The sequence below is a fragment of the Diuraphis noxia genome, unplaced genomic scaffold (assembly GCF_037042655.1).
Source record: "Diuraphis noxia isolate RWA-SAM2 unplaced genomic scaffold, SU_Dnox_SAM2 contig0004, whole genome shotgun sequence".
NCBI lineage: Eukaryota > Metazoa > Arthropoda > Insecta > Hemiptera > Aphididae > Diuraphis > Diuraphis noxia.
The window spans coordinates 68312138-68330557 of record NW_028301714.1 but is presented as its reverse complement, the minus strand read 5'-3'; the positions used below and the strand labels follow the sequence as shown (position 1 = coordinate 68330557).

Below are 18420 nucleotides of genomic sequence, written 5' to 3'. Positions count from 1 at the left end.
AATAGTAATTATATAAAAATTCTTAACTCAAAAAAATATATTTTGCAGTGAAAGTTTTGACATTTTAATCACTATTTCAAAGTTGTTGCAAATCTTATTGAATAACACTTAAATTCCTGGAAAAAATATGATGTACCCTCAGTATAAAATCTTATTAAACTTGATGTTAATCAGTTCAAAACATTTAAGTTTTTTTTAAAACTCAATTATGTATAATTTAATCATTCTTAATATTTAAGCACTTTTATTCATTAATATTTATAAACACTTATTTAATAAAAAAAATAGTAAATTTGTAAGTTTTAATTAAATTAGTAAGTATGTTCTTTTAGTTATTAAATTTATAATATTGACGTAAATCTTGTACCATTCAATTTACCATTAGAATATTGTTGATGTTCAATTATTATTATTTGAAATAACTAATAAACTATACAGATAAATATATTGGTTAGTAGGTATCAATACATTTGAATACACAATTGTATTATAATAACCCATAATTTCTTGGTAGTTAAACATTTTTTTAATATTTAGTTTAAATGTTTAATTTTTTTATGAATTTAAAATATGTGCTTTGTGCTATTTAATTAATTGTTAATAGTATGTCAAACGCTTATATTATTTATTTATTTTAATTTTTTTAATGTTATTAATCCAGTAGTTAAACTAGTAACAAAGCCTAATTTGACACTTACACGAGAAAAACCACTAGAACTTTGGCTAAACCAAGTAAAGTGAGATTTAATATTTAAATCATTAAGATGAAATTTTTATAGTGGACTAAGCAGTATAACGAGATTGGCGGTAGAATTTGGTAGAATCATGATTTATGCAGCCAAAACAACTGATCCATTGACCTGTTAATGGTTAAATTGATTAATTAGTATTTAATATTGTTTATCTTTTATCTTAGAAGATTATATGTTTAAATTGTAAGACAGTATTAGTCAAATATTATTTGATTTGTTTCAACTGCTTTGAGTAGGTGGGCCTATTACTAAAAAGCCTTTGCTGTGACACGTTTCACTAAAATTTGTCATTTAAAATAATTATTGAATATAGAAATGAAAGACAGAAAAATGTATCAACCGCATCATAAAATTAAAAAATTATAATATAACTATATTTTGTTTATCTCAAATCACAGGATAAATAATTATGAATAGTAAACGTGTCACGAAAAATGGTTTGAACTGTTTGAAGGCTAAGTAACTTCTCATTAAATTATTAGTAGATTCCAGACAATTATCCGTCCATATTAAAATGATGATTTATTATTAAGTCAAATTAAAGTTAAATTTTACTATCAATCAATAACACGAGAATAATCAAAAGTAATATTCACAATTTTATTTAAAATATTATTTATGAAAATTTCTTATTTATTTTATTAAATTTAAAAGGTATACAATTCAAAATCATAAGATCCCAAAATGAAATAGGTAGGTGGTTGTTATTATTTGATTTGAATTTAAATTAAACCTTTATAATATTTTGAATGACTGTGAATGTGCGAAAAAAATTAACGAAGTTATGGTGAAACTTTTATTAATTCTTTTTTTTTTATTCCAATAGTTTACTGGGATAATTTAAAACGGGGTGATTATAAAATTAGTCATTTTACAACTGTTTTTGGATCTAAAACAATTCCATTTGATCCCACTACGCAAATGCGAAATAGAATAGTTATTTAAAAAAAATTGTGTGTATTAAATATCATAGTTCTTAACTTTGTTTATAATATTATTATAATCAACAGTTCGTAACAGTAGAATAAACATATATGTATATTAATTTAGTCTTCTATCACCGGATGGTATCCATCCTAACGTTCTCATATTATACGTAGCGTATACTTGAAATTATACGTTTCCCATCGTTGCATTCGATGTAATTTTTTGTCCAAATCCCAATACAATATGGTCTTGAATATAAGAGATTATCCTTTTGGACACGAAACATGTAGCATATGAAACCTAAGCCAGAATGAAGTATGAGGGTCAGATGCATAAGGTTCAAAGTTAGTTTGAAACTATATGTTTTTCACTTCTACATAATATAATAAAATAATAAATCTTCTCTATTAGATTCAGAAATGATGTACACGTTGTAATATCAGTTTTACTTAATAAACAAATACCTGTATGGCTGGGTAACTAAAATATTATTAACAAATCAATATTATCATTTATTTTTTTTTCTTGCATATGGCGATCATTTATGATTATATGATTATATAAGATGTAATATGCTTGAATTTAAAATGTATGGTTAATATTATAATTATAGCAATAGGTATTATAGAATTAAAATATTATACTGCTCGACACTTAGTTAATCACAAGAATAACCAACATTAATTGAATATTTGCTGTAAAATATATTAATAACAGGGAACAAAACCGGTTTCTGAAAAAAAAAAACGGTTAGAACCATGGTTTTTTCATTATTGAACACCGGAACCGAAACCATAGAATTGAAAAACCGTTCATGATCCGTTCTTGAGAAACCAATTAAAATATAAAACTTATATAATTTTTTTCGAATTTTTGTGTTCGAATTTATTAATAAAAATCACCATGCCATTAGGTATTCAGTATTACGAAATATTATTCGGTAATACGAATATTGTTCTATTTACGTATATTAGATTTTGATCGGATTGAGGAATGTATTGATTTCACCACGATGACGTGTGTGTGTGTATTTTTTTTTTGTGACTGTCATCACATTTTGAGACAGTAAAAATGCTTCAATTTTCGACTTAAGTACCTCATTAGATCAGAAAATGAATCTAGTTGATACTATGAGGACTCAGAAGTAAAAAATTCTCAAACTAAATATTAATGGAAAACGGGAAATATTACGCACAATCAGTTTTCGACAAAATCGATTTTGGCTTTTGATGTAACTTAAAAACAAATGACCATAGATACATGAAAATTTCATCGAATGTTTATAAAAGTATATTCTATTTACCATGCAAATTTCCGACCTAAGTGGAACTATTCATAGGCATATGCGATTTTCGATCATTATTAGTTTTTTTAAAACTAATATCAATAAAAATGTATTTGTTGGGCAGAAAACCTTGAAAATTTAACACAAGGTTCCCGACATATTGTGTTACAATAGCAGTTGAAAAATATTAAAAATACGTAGTCACAATTTTTTTTATAAACATTGACAAAAGACGTAAAAATCACGAAAATTCACAAATTATTTTAAGGTAGAAATTCATAAAACTTTTATTTAATAAGTTTGTTTACTTTTATCAAAAAAAAAAATGTCCACCGAAAAGTCATATATTTTAATAAGTATTTATATATATAATAATATATCTCAGACAGATAAACCGTCTCTGCTCAGAATCGTTTTTCTTATACAATGATATAATATCATTGGATTCAAATTTAATTCCATCCATTATATTAACCCACTTGTAACCTACTGTACAGCACAGTGATATCCACTTTCCCGCTTTTTTATATTATTACTTTACTTATTGGTTCAAAATAAAAATATCACAATTATGGTTATTTAGTTCGCTCCTATGCGGCTCTATTCACGTCCTTATTGTTTCCATTTGTTAGAAATAGCACAAACAGCTTATGAGTTATGATAGAAAAAGTATTAAATAAAATGTTGTTTGTAAATGTCCAAAAAAGATGAAGGAGTATAAATTTATTTAAGTTATGTGTAAAAATACTTTAACGGTAGTTGAATATTTAAATGACAAATACAAGTTAACACAAGATAAATACAGATTAAATACGGTTATACAATTCATAATAAAAATCTCTGCAGTGTAACTAATTCATAGGGTAGCAATAACATTTAAAATAACTCGGGAGAGTTTGCACATTTCTTTCAGGTAAACATAATATTTACCCGGGAGAGTTTACCATCAGGAGAGTTTACTAGTTTTAAAAATCGGGAGAGTTTACCACCGCCCAAATTGACAAACTTTAAAAACCTTTTTTGAAACCAAAACCAAAACCAAAAAATTTGAAAAATCGATCTAAACCCTAAATCAAAACTATAAAAAGTAGAAAACCATTCTCAAAAACTGAAACCGTATCCGTTAAAATTAGAAATGGTTTCGATTCCTGATTAAATACATTTTTAACTATATTATCATAAAAAATTGAAACAGTTCATATTGATGTGATTAAAATCACGTAATAATTGTAATTTTTGTTTCTTAAGAGATCTTCGAATAAAAATATCAGTTCAGAAATGATGACAGTCATAATATTATTTTACGATAATATTTTATTACACAAACAAAATACAAAAACGAAATAAAATAATAAATAATATTACAACTACAACAACAACAACAACAACAACAACAACAACAACAACAACAACAACAATAATAATAATAATAATAATATCAACTGGAGTTTCTAGGTTGCTCACTTCAGTCACAAACGTATTCTGGGATAAAGCAACGGCTAACGTCGCTGGTTTCCAGATGGGTGACCACCCTGGTTTTTAGTAACGAATTCTTCATCCCCCCCCCCCAACACACACACACACACACATACGTGTTTTTCAACTTTTCTTAACCCCTCCTAAAAAAATGCTAATTGCTATAGTTGCAAATGCTTAAGATCAATAAAATAATAATAATAATATACTGATGTAGACACCCGATGACAGAATTTTTTTTACATAAATTAATGTACAACCTCACTTAAAAGTGTCATCACTGCAGCCACCCTGCTTTTATGAAAGTTATTCATGTATTATAATTTTTGTATTTTAGCTAATACCCATTATATTATTGTACCCTTGAGATACAAATTGTGTATATAACAATAAAGGAAAAAAAATATAAATTAAAATTTTCTTTTACAAATATTATAAAGCAAATATAATAACTATATTACAATATAAGTACATTATATTATTATATTGTATAACTCAAAATATGTTTTAACTGGTTAAAGAAAAAATATACAATTTAATGATCACTTAATCAATTAAACTGATTTCGGTAAATAAATGTATTTGAAATTTAAATATATTTAAAAATAATTAGGTATCAAACGATTTTCCTCGTGTTTTATGTTATTTTTATTCACCCAAATACAGACACAATTATAAGTATTCAATCTTGAAATTTCACAGAAATTATAATTACTTAGATATCATAAAAATTAATAATAAGGTATGGGTGATTTTAATATCGTAGTTTAAACGTTTAAAGTAGGAAACCATCTATGATAATATTAGATTTTACTTGAGTATTATAATTTTTTCTTTTGAAAAATTTGAACAAAATGATGACACATGAAATGAATGAACATAATATCACTATTACAACCTTTTATAGTTATTATTTCTTAGTACACCTTCCTACATATCAATTTAAAAATAAAAATAAACCTTTGGTGTCGTTCTGAAAACAAATATTTTAACACTAAACAATCATTATATTTCATAAAACCTCATTCTTTTTATAATAGATGATATGAGAAAAAATAATAATAATACCTAGGTTCGAAAAAGAAAATCTTTAACTTTGGATAAAACAAATTGTATTATAATATATATATATATATATAATACTATATTTACATTTAATACATTTTATCTATTATGTATCAACGAAACTATTAAAGAATTATAGTTTTGTACAAACATTTTATTATACTTTGAAATATTCAAATAAAAACTACCGTCGACATGACAACGGAATGTATACTTACTGCCTTGGCATTCACCAATAATATCCATATCACTGAAAGATGAAACAAATAATTGAAACGAAAAAATATATAGTGCATCAACCATAACTTAATTTATTTATCATCTGGTGGCTGATTCATTTATTCTGTATGAAAATTCATCACCGATGGAATAGCAATATGAAAATCGATTTCAGGCTTACACTGATGGAAAATAATTTAATATTCTATCATTTTAAATAATTAATCTTGTTTGACAAACAAAGTCCATGGAGGTATTTTTTTTATTTTATTTTTGGTTCATAACTACGTTTCTGATTACTAAAATGATATTATAATATTACATTATGTACAAAGGTAGATAGTATCATTAAAATATTCTGAAGAGTAAAATAATTAATTGTTTTAGATTAATGTTTTTGAGTTTAAAAAAACTATTAATAGGTACCTATAATATTGGATTGCATTGAAATATCGATAGAAAGTTTATTGCAATTACTTATAATATGTTGTATTCTTTAATGTTAAGTCAACTTGATAAAATCGTACATTTCAATAAAACGAGTACGGAGCATAACTCTGTAGATAATAAAATTATTACATTTTAAAATAGTTATAACGTAACTTATTGGAATTTTCATAAAATGTTTTGTATAAATTATTAGCTTAAGCTACTAAAAGATTTAACTTAGATTCGAGTTTAGCGATAAATATTTTATAGATTTTACAATGATGTGTGTATGAATTTTTTTTTATGCCTGTATTGTAGGCTAGTACTGTTAAGTAGTACAAAAATTACTTAAACTTTTAACTTCTGTATTCGATAAAAATTAATATAACCTATTGAAATTCTAATGCTTAATAATATAATAAATTACTATCATTAAATATGCTAACAGAACATCTTAGCTCAGAATTTTTTTTTCGTACCTATACGATGATTTTATATCATAGAATTTAAATTCAACACATTCATTACAGTGACTCTCAAGGCACAGTAGAGCGTTATCCACTTGCCTGCTTTTTATTTAATGATAACACAGTCTACTTTATTTGTCAGTGAAATACAAGTGACATAAGCCAAACCTTTGTCAAAATAATAATAACAGTAATAAATAAACAAATAACGAGGACTATAGGGATCGATGGGAATTCATAGTAATATTTTTCTTCATGAATCAAAACAAATATTTGGTCATAAAAATGAAACATGTTTGAGATCATATTTTATTTTTCATGTTATACATTTTCACATTGCTCAATAAATTAGAAAATGAAATTCTTAAGCTTAGTTTGATTGTTTTAGATCAATATTATTCATAAATGATCATTATATCACGATAATAAATAAATATTTAATTTTTTTTTTTATCATTATTCATTTTATTAATAGTGTAATAGCGTAAAAATATGATATTATAAAAAAATAAATAAATATTCTTGTCAAGAATTATTTTAAAATAAGATGTTATAAAGTTAAGAACATATACGATTCGGGAATCTCTCGAAATTCTGTATTCGAGAATTAACCCAAATAATAAATATTGATTTTGTAAAATTAGGTTGTACAAAATTAATCCATACAAAAATGGTTTTTTCAAGTGATGGATGAAAATATTATGGATGTCGATTTTGAAAAGAAAAAAAGATATTTTTCAATTATATAATTTTTTTTTTTATTATTAATAAAAATAATAAAAATATGAGGCATCAACTGCATGGTTATTAGTCGGCGTTACATATTAAATTTACATTAATTTGTCACATACTTGCTAAATTTCTACTTATTACCTATATTTAAATATTTAATTATATAATTATATATTTGGTTATATAATATGTTATATTGAAGTTTAGGTATAATATTATAACAAACCAAATTGTACTCACAGTTTTAAATCATGGAAATTATGATATTTAATGTTACTTTCAATGAATATTAAACAATAAGAGTGCCCTTATTGAATTAACTTACTATTCATCTACTTTATAATTGATTTCCGTATGATTTTGAAAATAATTTAGACCATTAATATTGTGACGCCGGGCCAATTATCTAATGAATAGTCTTTTGTTGATAAAAAGCTTTAATAGTATTACAATAAAACAGTTAAAATTAATAAAAATATACATTTATGTTTTTATAATATTATTATACTTAAATTGTTGCAATTGAAAAGTCGTCACGTTGAATTCAATTACAATATTATAAGATATTGCCGAAAATAGCACTCTAGAAAAAAATAAATATTTAATCCCACCGTAAAAATATGGGTATATTATTTTGGCATTATATTTTTTTAATAATATAGGTAGTCCAAAGAATAACCATGAAATAAAATACGGATATATCAGCATTTTTTCATACCTTCTGACGCATTGAAGTGGCATTTGCGTACTATTGTAAAGTCCAATTCCACAATCGAATGACACTAAAACCTTTAAGCATCTCCGGGGACCGGATGTGCGTTCACAGATCATGGGGTTCTTAAAACGATCGTTCGTACTACTCGTAAAAAATGCTTGGACAATTTTCCCTGATAATTCCCAAACTCAATTGTTGTATGGTAGCATAATGGTATTATGGCTATCGATGTGTAATCGACTATAATAATATTTCAGATAAACTTCCATCACGCTACAGTGATACACTAAAGATATATATTCTAATAGATCACCGAGACTTTCCTGGTCAAATTATGTCACATTCACCGAATAAAATGTCTCAAGTTTAAATGTGAACAATTATTTATTTCGTTCCATTTAAAAAAACTAAGAAAAAATTTATAGTATCATAATATAAACAAAAATTTAATATTTTTAGGGTAAAATATATTTTTTATTCAAAGCCCCATAGTATTTCAAATCCATAGTAAATATTATTATAATACGACAAAATTAAAAAACAAAGGTAATTCAATACGAAGATATTGTTCACATTTTGTCAAAAGAAATACATTTATTACGACTCGTAGCATGTTACACTGCGATAATTCTGAAAAAAATCTCACGTTCAGTTTTAATATTATAGTATGTAAATGCAAAATACTAAAAAAGAACATTGTTGAAATTGAATTATTTAATGCAAAATACATATTATTTAGTCAAATCTATTTTTAAATATATTGTAAGTTCTTTAAATTGTAAGTACTGTAGAGTGTAGATAATAGATTACATAATAAATTCACTGAAATAAATTTAGTAAGATCTTTTTAATTAAATAAAAAACCCCCATAACATGCTACTCAAGATTTTTAATATGTTTTTTTTTGTTAAGGAGTAACAACGACATAGAAAGTCGTCCAAAAACAAAATACGTTTATCCATGATTCTCAATAAATATATTTCATCAAAAAAATTATTTTTATTTTATTAAATAGGGTAGATTATAATGTATTTAGGTGATCAGAAAATAGAAAAAAAGGCAAGTCAGTGACACCCATTATTTAATTAAACAATAAAAATTACAGTCCAAAAACTAAATTAATTACATAAAATAGATTTTATAGCTATTAAATCATGTCCAGTTTTAATTTAAATAAGTTTTATTCAACACTTTATAAAAACTATTTTTTTTTTTTTCATAAATTTACGTATTAACATTTTTATTTTTCGTTGATTGGTTTGTGAGATACAGCTAGTGATAAGTTCCTTATTGTTGAATCCAATGTAACAAAATAAATCCAATTAGTCCATAAGTTAATAAATGATTAGGGTTCAAAGTACAATTATAATCTTTAATTAATTGGATTTATTTTGTTACCTTGGATTCAGAAATAAGAAATTTATCATTAGCTCCTGGTGTTAACAATTATTGGAAAAATAGTAGAAACCACCAATCCTTTGAGGAGCTGTATCTCACAAACCAATCAACGAAAAATAAAAATGTTAACACGTAAATTCATGAAAAAAAAATGGTATGATGATTAGTACACTTACTAACTTAAATGAATCACCAGTATATATGTATATATTTTTATTTAACTTAACTTTTTTTTTAGTTATTTCCTCCTAGGATATTTTTTCTACTGACCATTTTCCCTGGAATTTATACCCTTGCCTATACACACACAAATTTAATCTAAGTACTAAATTATTGGATTTGTAAGCCACGTAGGTAGATGACCTGAAAACGCTGGCTGGTGCTGATAATATATTCTACAATAGAACACCGATCGCAATATGCTATTTCATCGCATGCATTACCCAAATCGATTTTGGCTTTGTATTCTCTCCCACCAGCAGTTAGTAGCTGTATTCATTAGGTGGTAGAAAATTAAAATCGATTTAAGTCATTCGTGTTTACATCATCACATCGTGCAACGGTTGCTTAATACCACCACCAAACCAGTATAGAACCATTATGTCTAGCATTAGAAAGGCGTCGATTGTTGAGTTACCGATGAAATTATTCCAAACTTCACTGCTGCTGGATTTTGTTTCACAAAAAGATCTCTCATGTTACTCGTTCAACTTGGACTTCTCTCGAAATTTAATCAGTGGCATCTTTTACGTTACACATAGTCATATTGTTAGGTACATATTAATTAATATTATATTTTATGCATACCTACATAAATTTTGTCTTTTCTCAGTACCTATAGAATAATGTTAACTAACAACAATGTATACTATCTACATTGAAAGCACACGAAAAATTGTCCTTTGAGAAAAAGCAAAACTTGTCCAATTAACGGGTCGCTTATTATTTGTATATTATGATACCGTGTTGAAACTTTTGAAGTTTTTGTTTATAATAATTGATATCAAACTTTAGTTACACAACTATTTTCGAAAAAAAAAGACAGCTAACAATACGCATAAACTACGACGGTGGCTAAACTTAAACTGTGCTGTAATTAATTATGAGTCGTAAATTTACAATGCAAATTGGCATTTAAAGGTTGAATTCAGATGTTTATTAAAATCGAGTAATAAAGTTTTATTTTATATTTATTTAGCAACATGCTCAACTGTACTCAAGAAGACAAACCTTGATTATTACAACCAAGTCACCAATGAAACAAAATAATATATTAATTTCAGTTTAGCTCACTGCAAGCTTTAAGACGATGTACATAACAATACTAAAATTATTAGAAATTAAAATATTAACAAAAATGTAACAAGTCATTCAATTTAAATATAGTTTCATATCGAATATGTAGTATTAACGGGTATAATACAAACATGGTAAGTAAAATAAAATATTTGAATCGTAATGCTTTATGTGTGTAATCCTTTTTTACAAAATTAAATATTGTACTTACCGAATTGCTGTAGGCATTTTCCGAAAAGCTTCATGAACCCAGAGCCTAACTGCACGAACTCAAGTCGTTTGTCCAATACCAAGTGCCACGGAAAAGCTTTGCAAAAGCTCGTTACACCCATTTTAAGATCGTTTGCTCTATGCGACAAAAACGGAGCAGAATCTTGAACGTCTTCATCGTCAACCTTAGTCTTTATTGTGTACCTGAAAAAAATATAATACAATATTATTACATAGTTATTGCTGTTTTCTGTATCAAATTAATTGTTTTGGCCAAAATTTGTGTATACTATTGACCGAGTTATCATTTTATTTATTTTTTATTTTTTTTACAAAAGTATATTCATATTATGATACGCAATATAATCTCTATAAAATAAGTAAATTTGATACACTAAAATACTACAACATGAAGTTACATTGGTAGAGACGTAGAGATGCCCACTTACTTTTTAACTCCCGGAAATTATTATTGATGAATGAAATGTAGTAATGTATTTATTCTTTTATTATTATTATATTTTTGTATAAACAACGCAACATATGTTATACGAGTAGATACTTTATTATATTAGTGGTGAGCAAGTATGCGCAGGAATAATTATTAGTCAATAATAGACATACAACACCTGCCATAAATTGTTTAACTATGGGAACTTGAGAAATATTCTACCTAAAATTTAATAATAATCAATTAAACTTGAATACCAAATTATGTGCTCACGTATTTTCTCATTAAATTAATTCTACGAAGCTTATAAGTGGAGACAAAATAATTAGTGAAACATTTTCCTTATATCCGCTTGGTTTTGTTCCGACAATTGACCCTAAACACGTAGTCTAACGATATAATGTTTATTACCTATATTCTATTGTCTAAAGGGTTTTTGGAAAATTCGTCCGTTGTGATGGACAAAGCCATAATTAGCGATCAATTAATAAATTTTCGTGAGCGTTCTATCATTATTCTTATACACGTACGTCTCACAAGTACCGCCCATTCAAACATTTTACAATTTTTTTTTTCGTATGATATTTTTGACCGGAAGAACTCCTCTAAATACGTGGAAAACAGTGGTGTTGAAAGGTAACCTACACTGTAAGTAACTTAAAAGGATGCACATAACATGACATAGTAGCTTATAATATTATATAGCTTAAAAAAATATTTCTGGAATGAAATCGTGATAACAATTAAATGGGGTTGTGCTTCATACTTACATATTATTTACTTGAATAGAGATACTTTAACAGCATAAAAATATATAATAGTAATATGTTGAATTTTCACATAGGATTTTTATGTTACACTTAGTGGAAATTCTAATTCGCGATTGATCTTGAGGGTCAGTGTATTTGTGATTGATACCTACTGTATACAATAGGAATAGAAATTTTGAAGTCGTAGCGATTTTCAAGAGTATAATTTATTGGATAAAATCTTTGGAACTGATGTTAATGAATATTTTAATGGGATACTTCGAAAAGTCCATGTGGAAAAGTATCATTCATGCGCATAAACAATTGACAGTGTTGACGTGTTGTTTAATCGAATCGCTGACGGAGTAGATTGTTCAAAGATTAAACGTTAATTAATTTTCAAACACAGCATTGAAATTGCCCTTTTGCCTTCGTATAAGTTACGCAGACTCGAGAGAAACCACCATCAGAGGTGGTCAACTAACTTGGGATTTACTACAGGTCCACGATACTGTATAACAAACGATTGTTGGCGACGAGCTTGTTGAATTCCATGTGTTTCGGACTTGTAACACTATTATACTAAGTTTAATCTGCACCCAAATTACTAATGCTACAATGAATCGTGTTAGTTTGATTGCATATTATAATATTATGAATATAGTATCATATAAACGTGACTGCAGGTCTGTTATAATCGCAAAGTAACAATTCATATAAATTAATTAACTTTCCAGATAAAGACAATGGAATTTAAACATTTCATTTTTATCACTTACGATCAGTTGAAAATAATCCCTCTATTTGTGCTTTAATGTTGATACGGCATGATTATACACTTATTGTTTCGCTGTTATGACTCATAAATTATTATGTTATATAATTTAAAACAATTAATATTGAATAATTTATTAAATACTTACAGTATTATATAATTATATTTCCTGAATAGTATTATTTGTATTCATATACATACGTTTTACAGCTTAAATTAAATTTAATCTAATGATATTTCGCTGATGCTTAAAAGTAAAATAAATTGAATTTGATTAATGTACAATATTTTATGGATCGTGGAAATGTATATGATATTGTATAGGTACTATTGTTTTTATAGTTTTTATATTATTTAAACAGGATGATCCATTTAAGTGGGTACACTAATTATCTCGAAATGTATTAAATTTTTCTTAAATTTTTAGGTTTATGTTTTTCTCAGTGTTGGTGAGTTGCGGCCCAAACCCTAAATAAAGTACGAGTTGCGGCCCGGGTTTATGAGAGGTACGTACGAGTTGCGGCCCGGGTTTATGAAAGGTACGTACGAATTGCGGCCATACAATAATGTATATATTACATATATATACTATATACTATATGTCTATATATAATATATAAACATCACAATATTATGTAGGTATTTTCTAGTATAAATTGTCGTACTTATATTAATATTGGTCGTAAAGAAAATAAAAGTATTCATAAAATTATAGAATATAATATAATATAATAAATAATAAAAAATAATAAAAGTATAATTGGTGTAATATATTATATTATGATAATAATGTCCAAAAAAAATCAAAGCATTTATAATGTAAGTCATATATGGCAGATAATACGATAAAACGATCTATATTATCTTTATCATATTATATATGTTACCGTCATTGTCGGTAATTCCGGCAATAACGGTAATGCCTAGGCAATGTCAGTAATGCCGGTGCATACCAGTCATTGTAGGCAATTGGTGTATATTTCCGTAATTGACTGGTAAGTTTAGTCAATGTTATATTATTGTCATTTATCGTTATTTTCCAAGGTGGTTATCGATAAGTTAACTTATTAGCTGTTGTCACCGATGTTCAAGATGGCTTGTACAAATTATGTAAGTGGTTAAATTTAAAAATGAGAAAATTATAAGAAAAAATTAATTTTTTATTTATACAATATTAGGTACAGAAAATGGTTTCTTAAAGCACAGATACACGAGAACAGAAATCGTACCATGTGACGAAAACATTCTCGATTTGAAGGAGACTACAAATTCAGCAAAAGAAAAGGAAATTACTCTCCGAGAGGCTGCCGGGCATAACAGTATTGCTGGGACTCAGGGATATGAAAGGTGTCATTGTAAAACAAAATGCCAAAATAATCGATGTGCTTGTCGAGCAGCTAAAAAATTATGCAATTCAAAATGCCATAGTAGTTTATCTTGTGAAAATAAATAAAATATATTTAGATAATAATAATAATCATGGTTATGTTGATTTAAATTATATAAATAAATAAAAATAAATAAATAATATATTACCCAAATTAACTATCGATTGTAGGCATTTTATATATTGCTTTAACTAATTAGCCATTGCTAATATTGACTAGTCATTACTGATAATGGATTATTTCCGACATTGACGGTAACATATACAAAAATATAACTTCCCATACGTATTGAACATTTCATTTATCGTTATTCGTTTATACATGTGCATATGTACATATGTACATATGTAATAGGTATATAATATAATATATATTATATAAGTAAGGTGCATAATGCATATGTAATGATAATTACATGGGCCGCAACTCACCTATCACTAAAATATTGTCGGGCCGCAACTAACCTATACCTAAAATATTATCGGGCCGGAATTCACCGGTCTCCAACACCGGAAACGAAAGGATACATGTTAACATGTATACTTTTCGTTGATTGGTTTGTGAGATACAGAACCTCAAATTATTGGTGGTTTTTACTATTTTTCCAATAATTGTAAACACCAGGAACTAAATGATGAATTCCATATCGCTGAATCCAAGGTCACAAAATAAATAACAATTAATTAAAAATTACCATTATACTTTGAACCTTAATCATTTATTAACTAATCGACTAATTTGACTAATTGGATTTAACATAAATTTAAAAGTTAAAAAAAATTAAAAATTAAAATGTTAATATTTTTCAAGATAATTAGTGTACCCACTTAAATGGATCACCCTGTATTTGTTTTCATATAATAATTATGTTATATTATGATTACTATATTACTTTTAACAAACTTAAACTATTGTTAACATTTTTGATTGTTTTCCGAAGAGATATTTTTTTTAGATACCTATGTCTAATAAATTTTAAAATTGTATTTTTAATTAAATAACACTGGTTTTTAAAATTTTTTTTTAAACAAAAAAATATTACTTAAAATAATTAATAATAAAAATAATAATTGAAAAAAAAAAATGTCCACTCGAATCTTAATTCTGCTTAAAATCTATTTACATGTTACGGGCCAAGTAGATTTTCGGTCAATGTTTACTTTTTCCGGGCATTATAATACTACCCGATTATGACAGGCAATGTAGACAAAATTATACATGCTCGGACTGTATAGAATTGCCCAGTAAAGCTTAGGCAATATAAACTATAAGTTTTTATTTTATAATTATACACCTTTATAATCTTATCAATCTTATTGATATACCTATACCATTTATTTTTACGATTAGCATTACATTTTTTATTAAAATTATTATCAAGGCTGGGCATTAATAAGATAAAAAGTTAAAGTTAAGTTGAAAAGTTAATTTCATTTTAACTTAACTAGTTATATTTGAATTTTCATTAACTTAACTATTAACTTATTAAATTAATTTTTTTACAACGTAAAATTAATGAATTTATTTATATTTAAAGAAATAAATTAAGCTAATTTATTTTGTTTTTTAACTTTTTATATTTTCCTAGGGAAAATGAGTATCTATATTTCGTTTTCATAAAAATATTTAAATAAACTGTTTAAAGTAAAACATTTTATATTTTGAAAATATTCTGTGATTATTTATTAAATATATAGTGATAGTGTAATACTTTATTACAAACATGCACAAACAAAAAATATATTTATTTGCAAGGCTTAATTAAATAATACTAATACATTATTTTCAGATATTAATTATTATTTATTACTTATTTGATAAATAATTACTGTTCATTTTTAAGTAATGAAAACTTCAATGAAATACAACATACTATATATGGAAATACAGTATAAAAAATAAACACTATTATAGTCGTAGTGTATAAATTAGTTTTGGGCTTGTAAAAAATAAAGTGTGGTTGTAAGTTAATAGCTTAAGCTGGACATTGTAACTTACTATGGGCAAAGTGTACTTTGAATGGTCAAAGTATAACCCTACCCAGCAAAAATAATATTTTACTCGTAATGTATTGCCCAAAAACACCGGGCAATGTTTACATTGCCTGAAAGTTTACTTTACCCGTAACATATATGTATTTCATAAACGCAATGTAATAGTATGTGAACTCACTCGGTGGTTTAACCATATGGAATCGTAAATTTTGGTCGTTCAGACGGAATACATAAGTTTTTTTTTTTACCTAAAATCACTTTTGGTGAATCTAATATTTAAAAAGATTTATTTTGACAGTATTCCCAAGGTTCCCTAAAAAGAATTCACTGCATAACCGTTATGATTTCAAAATAACTGGTTTAACCACGTCAGATAATCAACTGGTGGGGGTTAAAATACTCGAAATATAAATAAAATAAAATAATCTCCAGTTGAATGTGTTTCAGGTGTCATAGGACAGATAATGACAAAATGAAATAATAACTTGTTAAAAAATGAATAGTTCACACCTATTTTGAACGATTTCTTCTTGCGAATAAAATTAATACAATATTATACTATCATATTATGTGAAATGTACCACATGAGTTACTGTTCTTAAAAATGATTTAATTTAATATAGTAATTTTGTGGTTTAATAATAATAATAATAATAACTTTTCTATTATTTACTCGAGACTGATAAAAAATAAATTTTAAAAAAGGAGTAAAGTAGGTAATCACTCTGTTATACAGCAGATGTACTTTCCCTTGCCATTGAATAAGTCACTCCAGTAATGTATGAGCTGAAGTTAAATTCAATGATAAATTAATGTACGTGAAAAACGATTCTGAGTGGAGACGTTAAGGTGATCTGTCAGCCTATACATATAGTATATATTATAAAGTATATATTTTTATGATTTATTTATATTGCTACTATAGTCATTTATTTTACTATATTAGTACTAAGGTAAGTTTAATTAATTTTTTTCCGAAAAATGCATTTATTTTATGATCAATAACGTTTTAATTGTATAATAATATATATATGTATACCATATTATGATATTTTTTATTGACTTTTGAGTCAATATTCAATACCCGATACTTTTCGTAAATGATGTGAAATAACAAAATCCTTGTTTTTCGTTCAAATACATAAATGTCGTTAAAAATTAAACTCCGAATGTCCGTAAAATAGTTAGATTGTGTTTTGGTTTAAGTATTAATGTGAAACATTGAATACAATTTTAAAATCTTGATTGATAGTATGAGTATTAAATATTTTAAGAATTCTTAAACACAGACGAAGTTGATTGTTTTTACGATTTTGACGAAATTTAAAATTCAGACACTCATAAAAAAATGTTTGAAATTCCACTTAACCTCATATTTTCAATTCTATTCATAACAACTCAAGCGAAACCTTGTAATAAGTTTCAGATTTTCGGGTGAAGTAAACATTTCTTTGGACAAAATATCATTCTTGTTATTGTGTTATACTATCGATACACTCATCACTTATCTCAGAATCTAAAACAATACTTTTTTTTTAAACTTAAATTTAATTTAATTATTATCAAACTAGAATAGTAGAATATTATACGGTTGATATATTGAAATAATGGTATAGGCTGGTAGTTTGTGATAAACACACCAATGCGTGTTCTGTACAACAATTTATATTATTATATTACATATCGTATATTTGGCTATGGGCCAGACTTGTAATCAATGAATTCTCTCTAATCAGATTGCTTGATGTTCATACAATTGCAACAATTGCATTTTATCTATACACAATGTAATATTTATTTTCCACGCCAAGATCCAATCAAAATTCTATAAAAAATGTTACTTGGTTTTGCAGGCCATATCCTAAAGTTTTATTTTTTTATTGATATGTGGATTACCTACACTTTATTGTTTATTATTATAATATCGTATTAGAATAATTTTATTTAACGTGTAAACAGCTATTAAATATATTAAAAAATTTAAATTTATCATCATCGCTATAAACTGTCTCTAACAAAACAAATGTAAAAATAAAATATGTATAAGAAATAAAAACAAATATGTTTCGTTTGTTAGACACGTGGCTTTCAA

General features: G+C 25.9%; 1 protein-coding gene across 1 annotated transcript in view; it reads right to left on the bottom strand.

Annotated features, from left to right (window-relative positions):
- Gycalpha99B (guanylate cyclase 1 soluble subunit alpha 2) overlaps nucleotides 1-18420 on the bottom strand; it is a 305824-nt gene that overhangs the window by 151767 nt on the left and 135637 nt on the right. The window contains exon 7 of the mRNA XM_089226659.1: nucleotides 10973-11175. Coding sequence (XP_089082785.1) covers nucleotides 10973-11175 — 203 coding nt within the window. The remainder of the gene's footprint in view (nucleotides 1-10972; nucleotides 11176-18420) is intronic.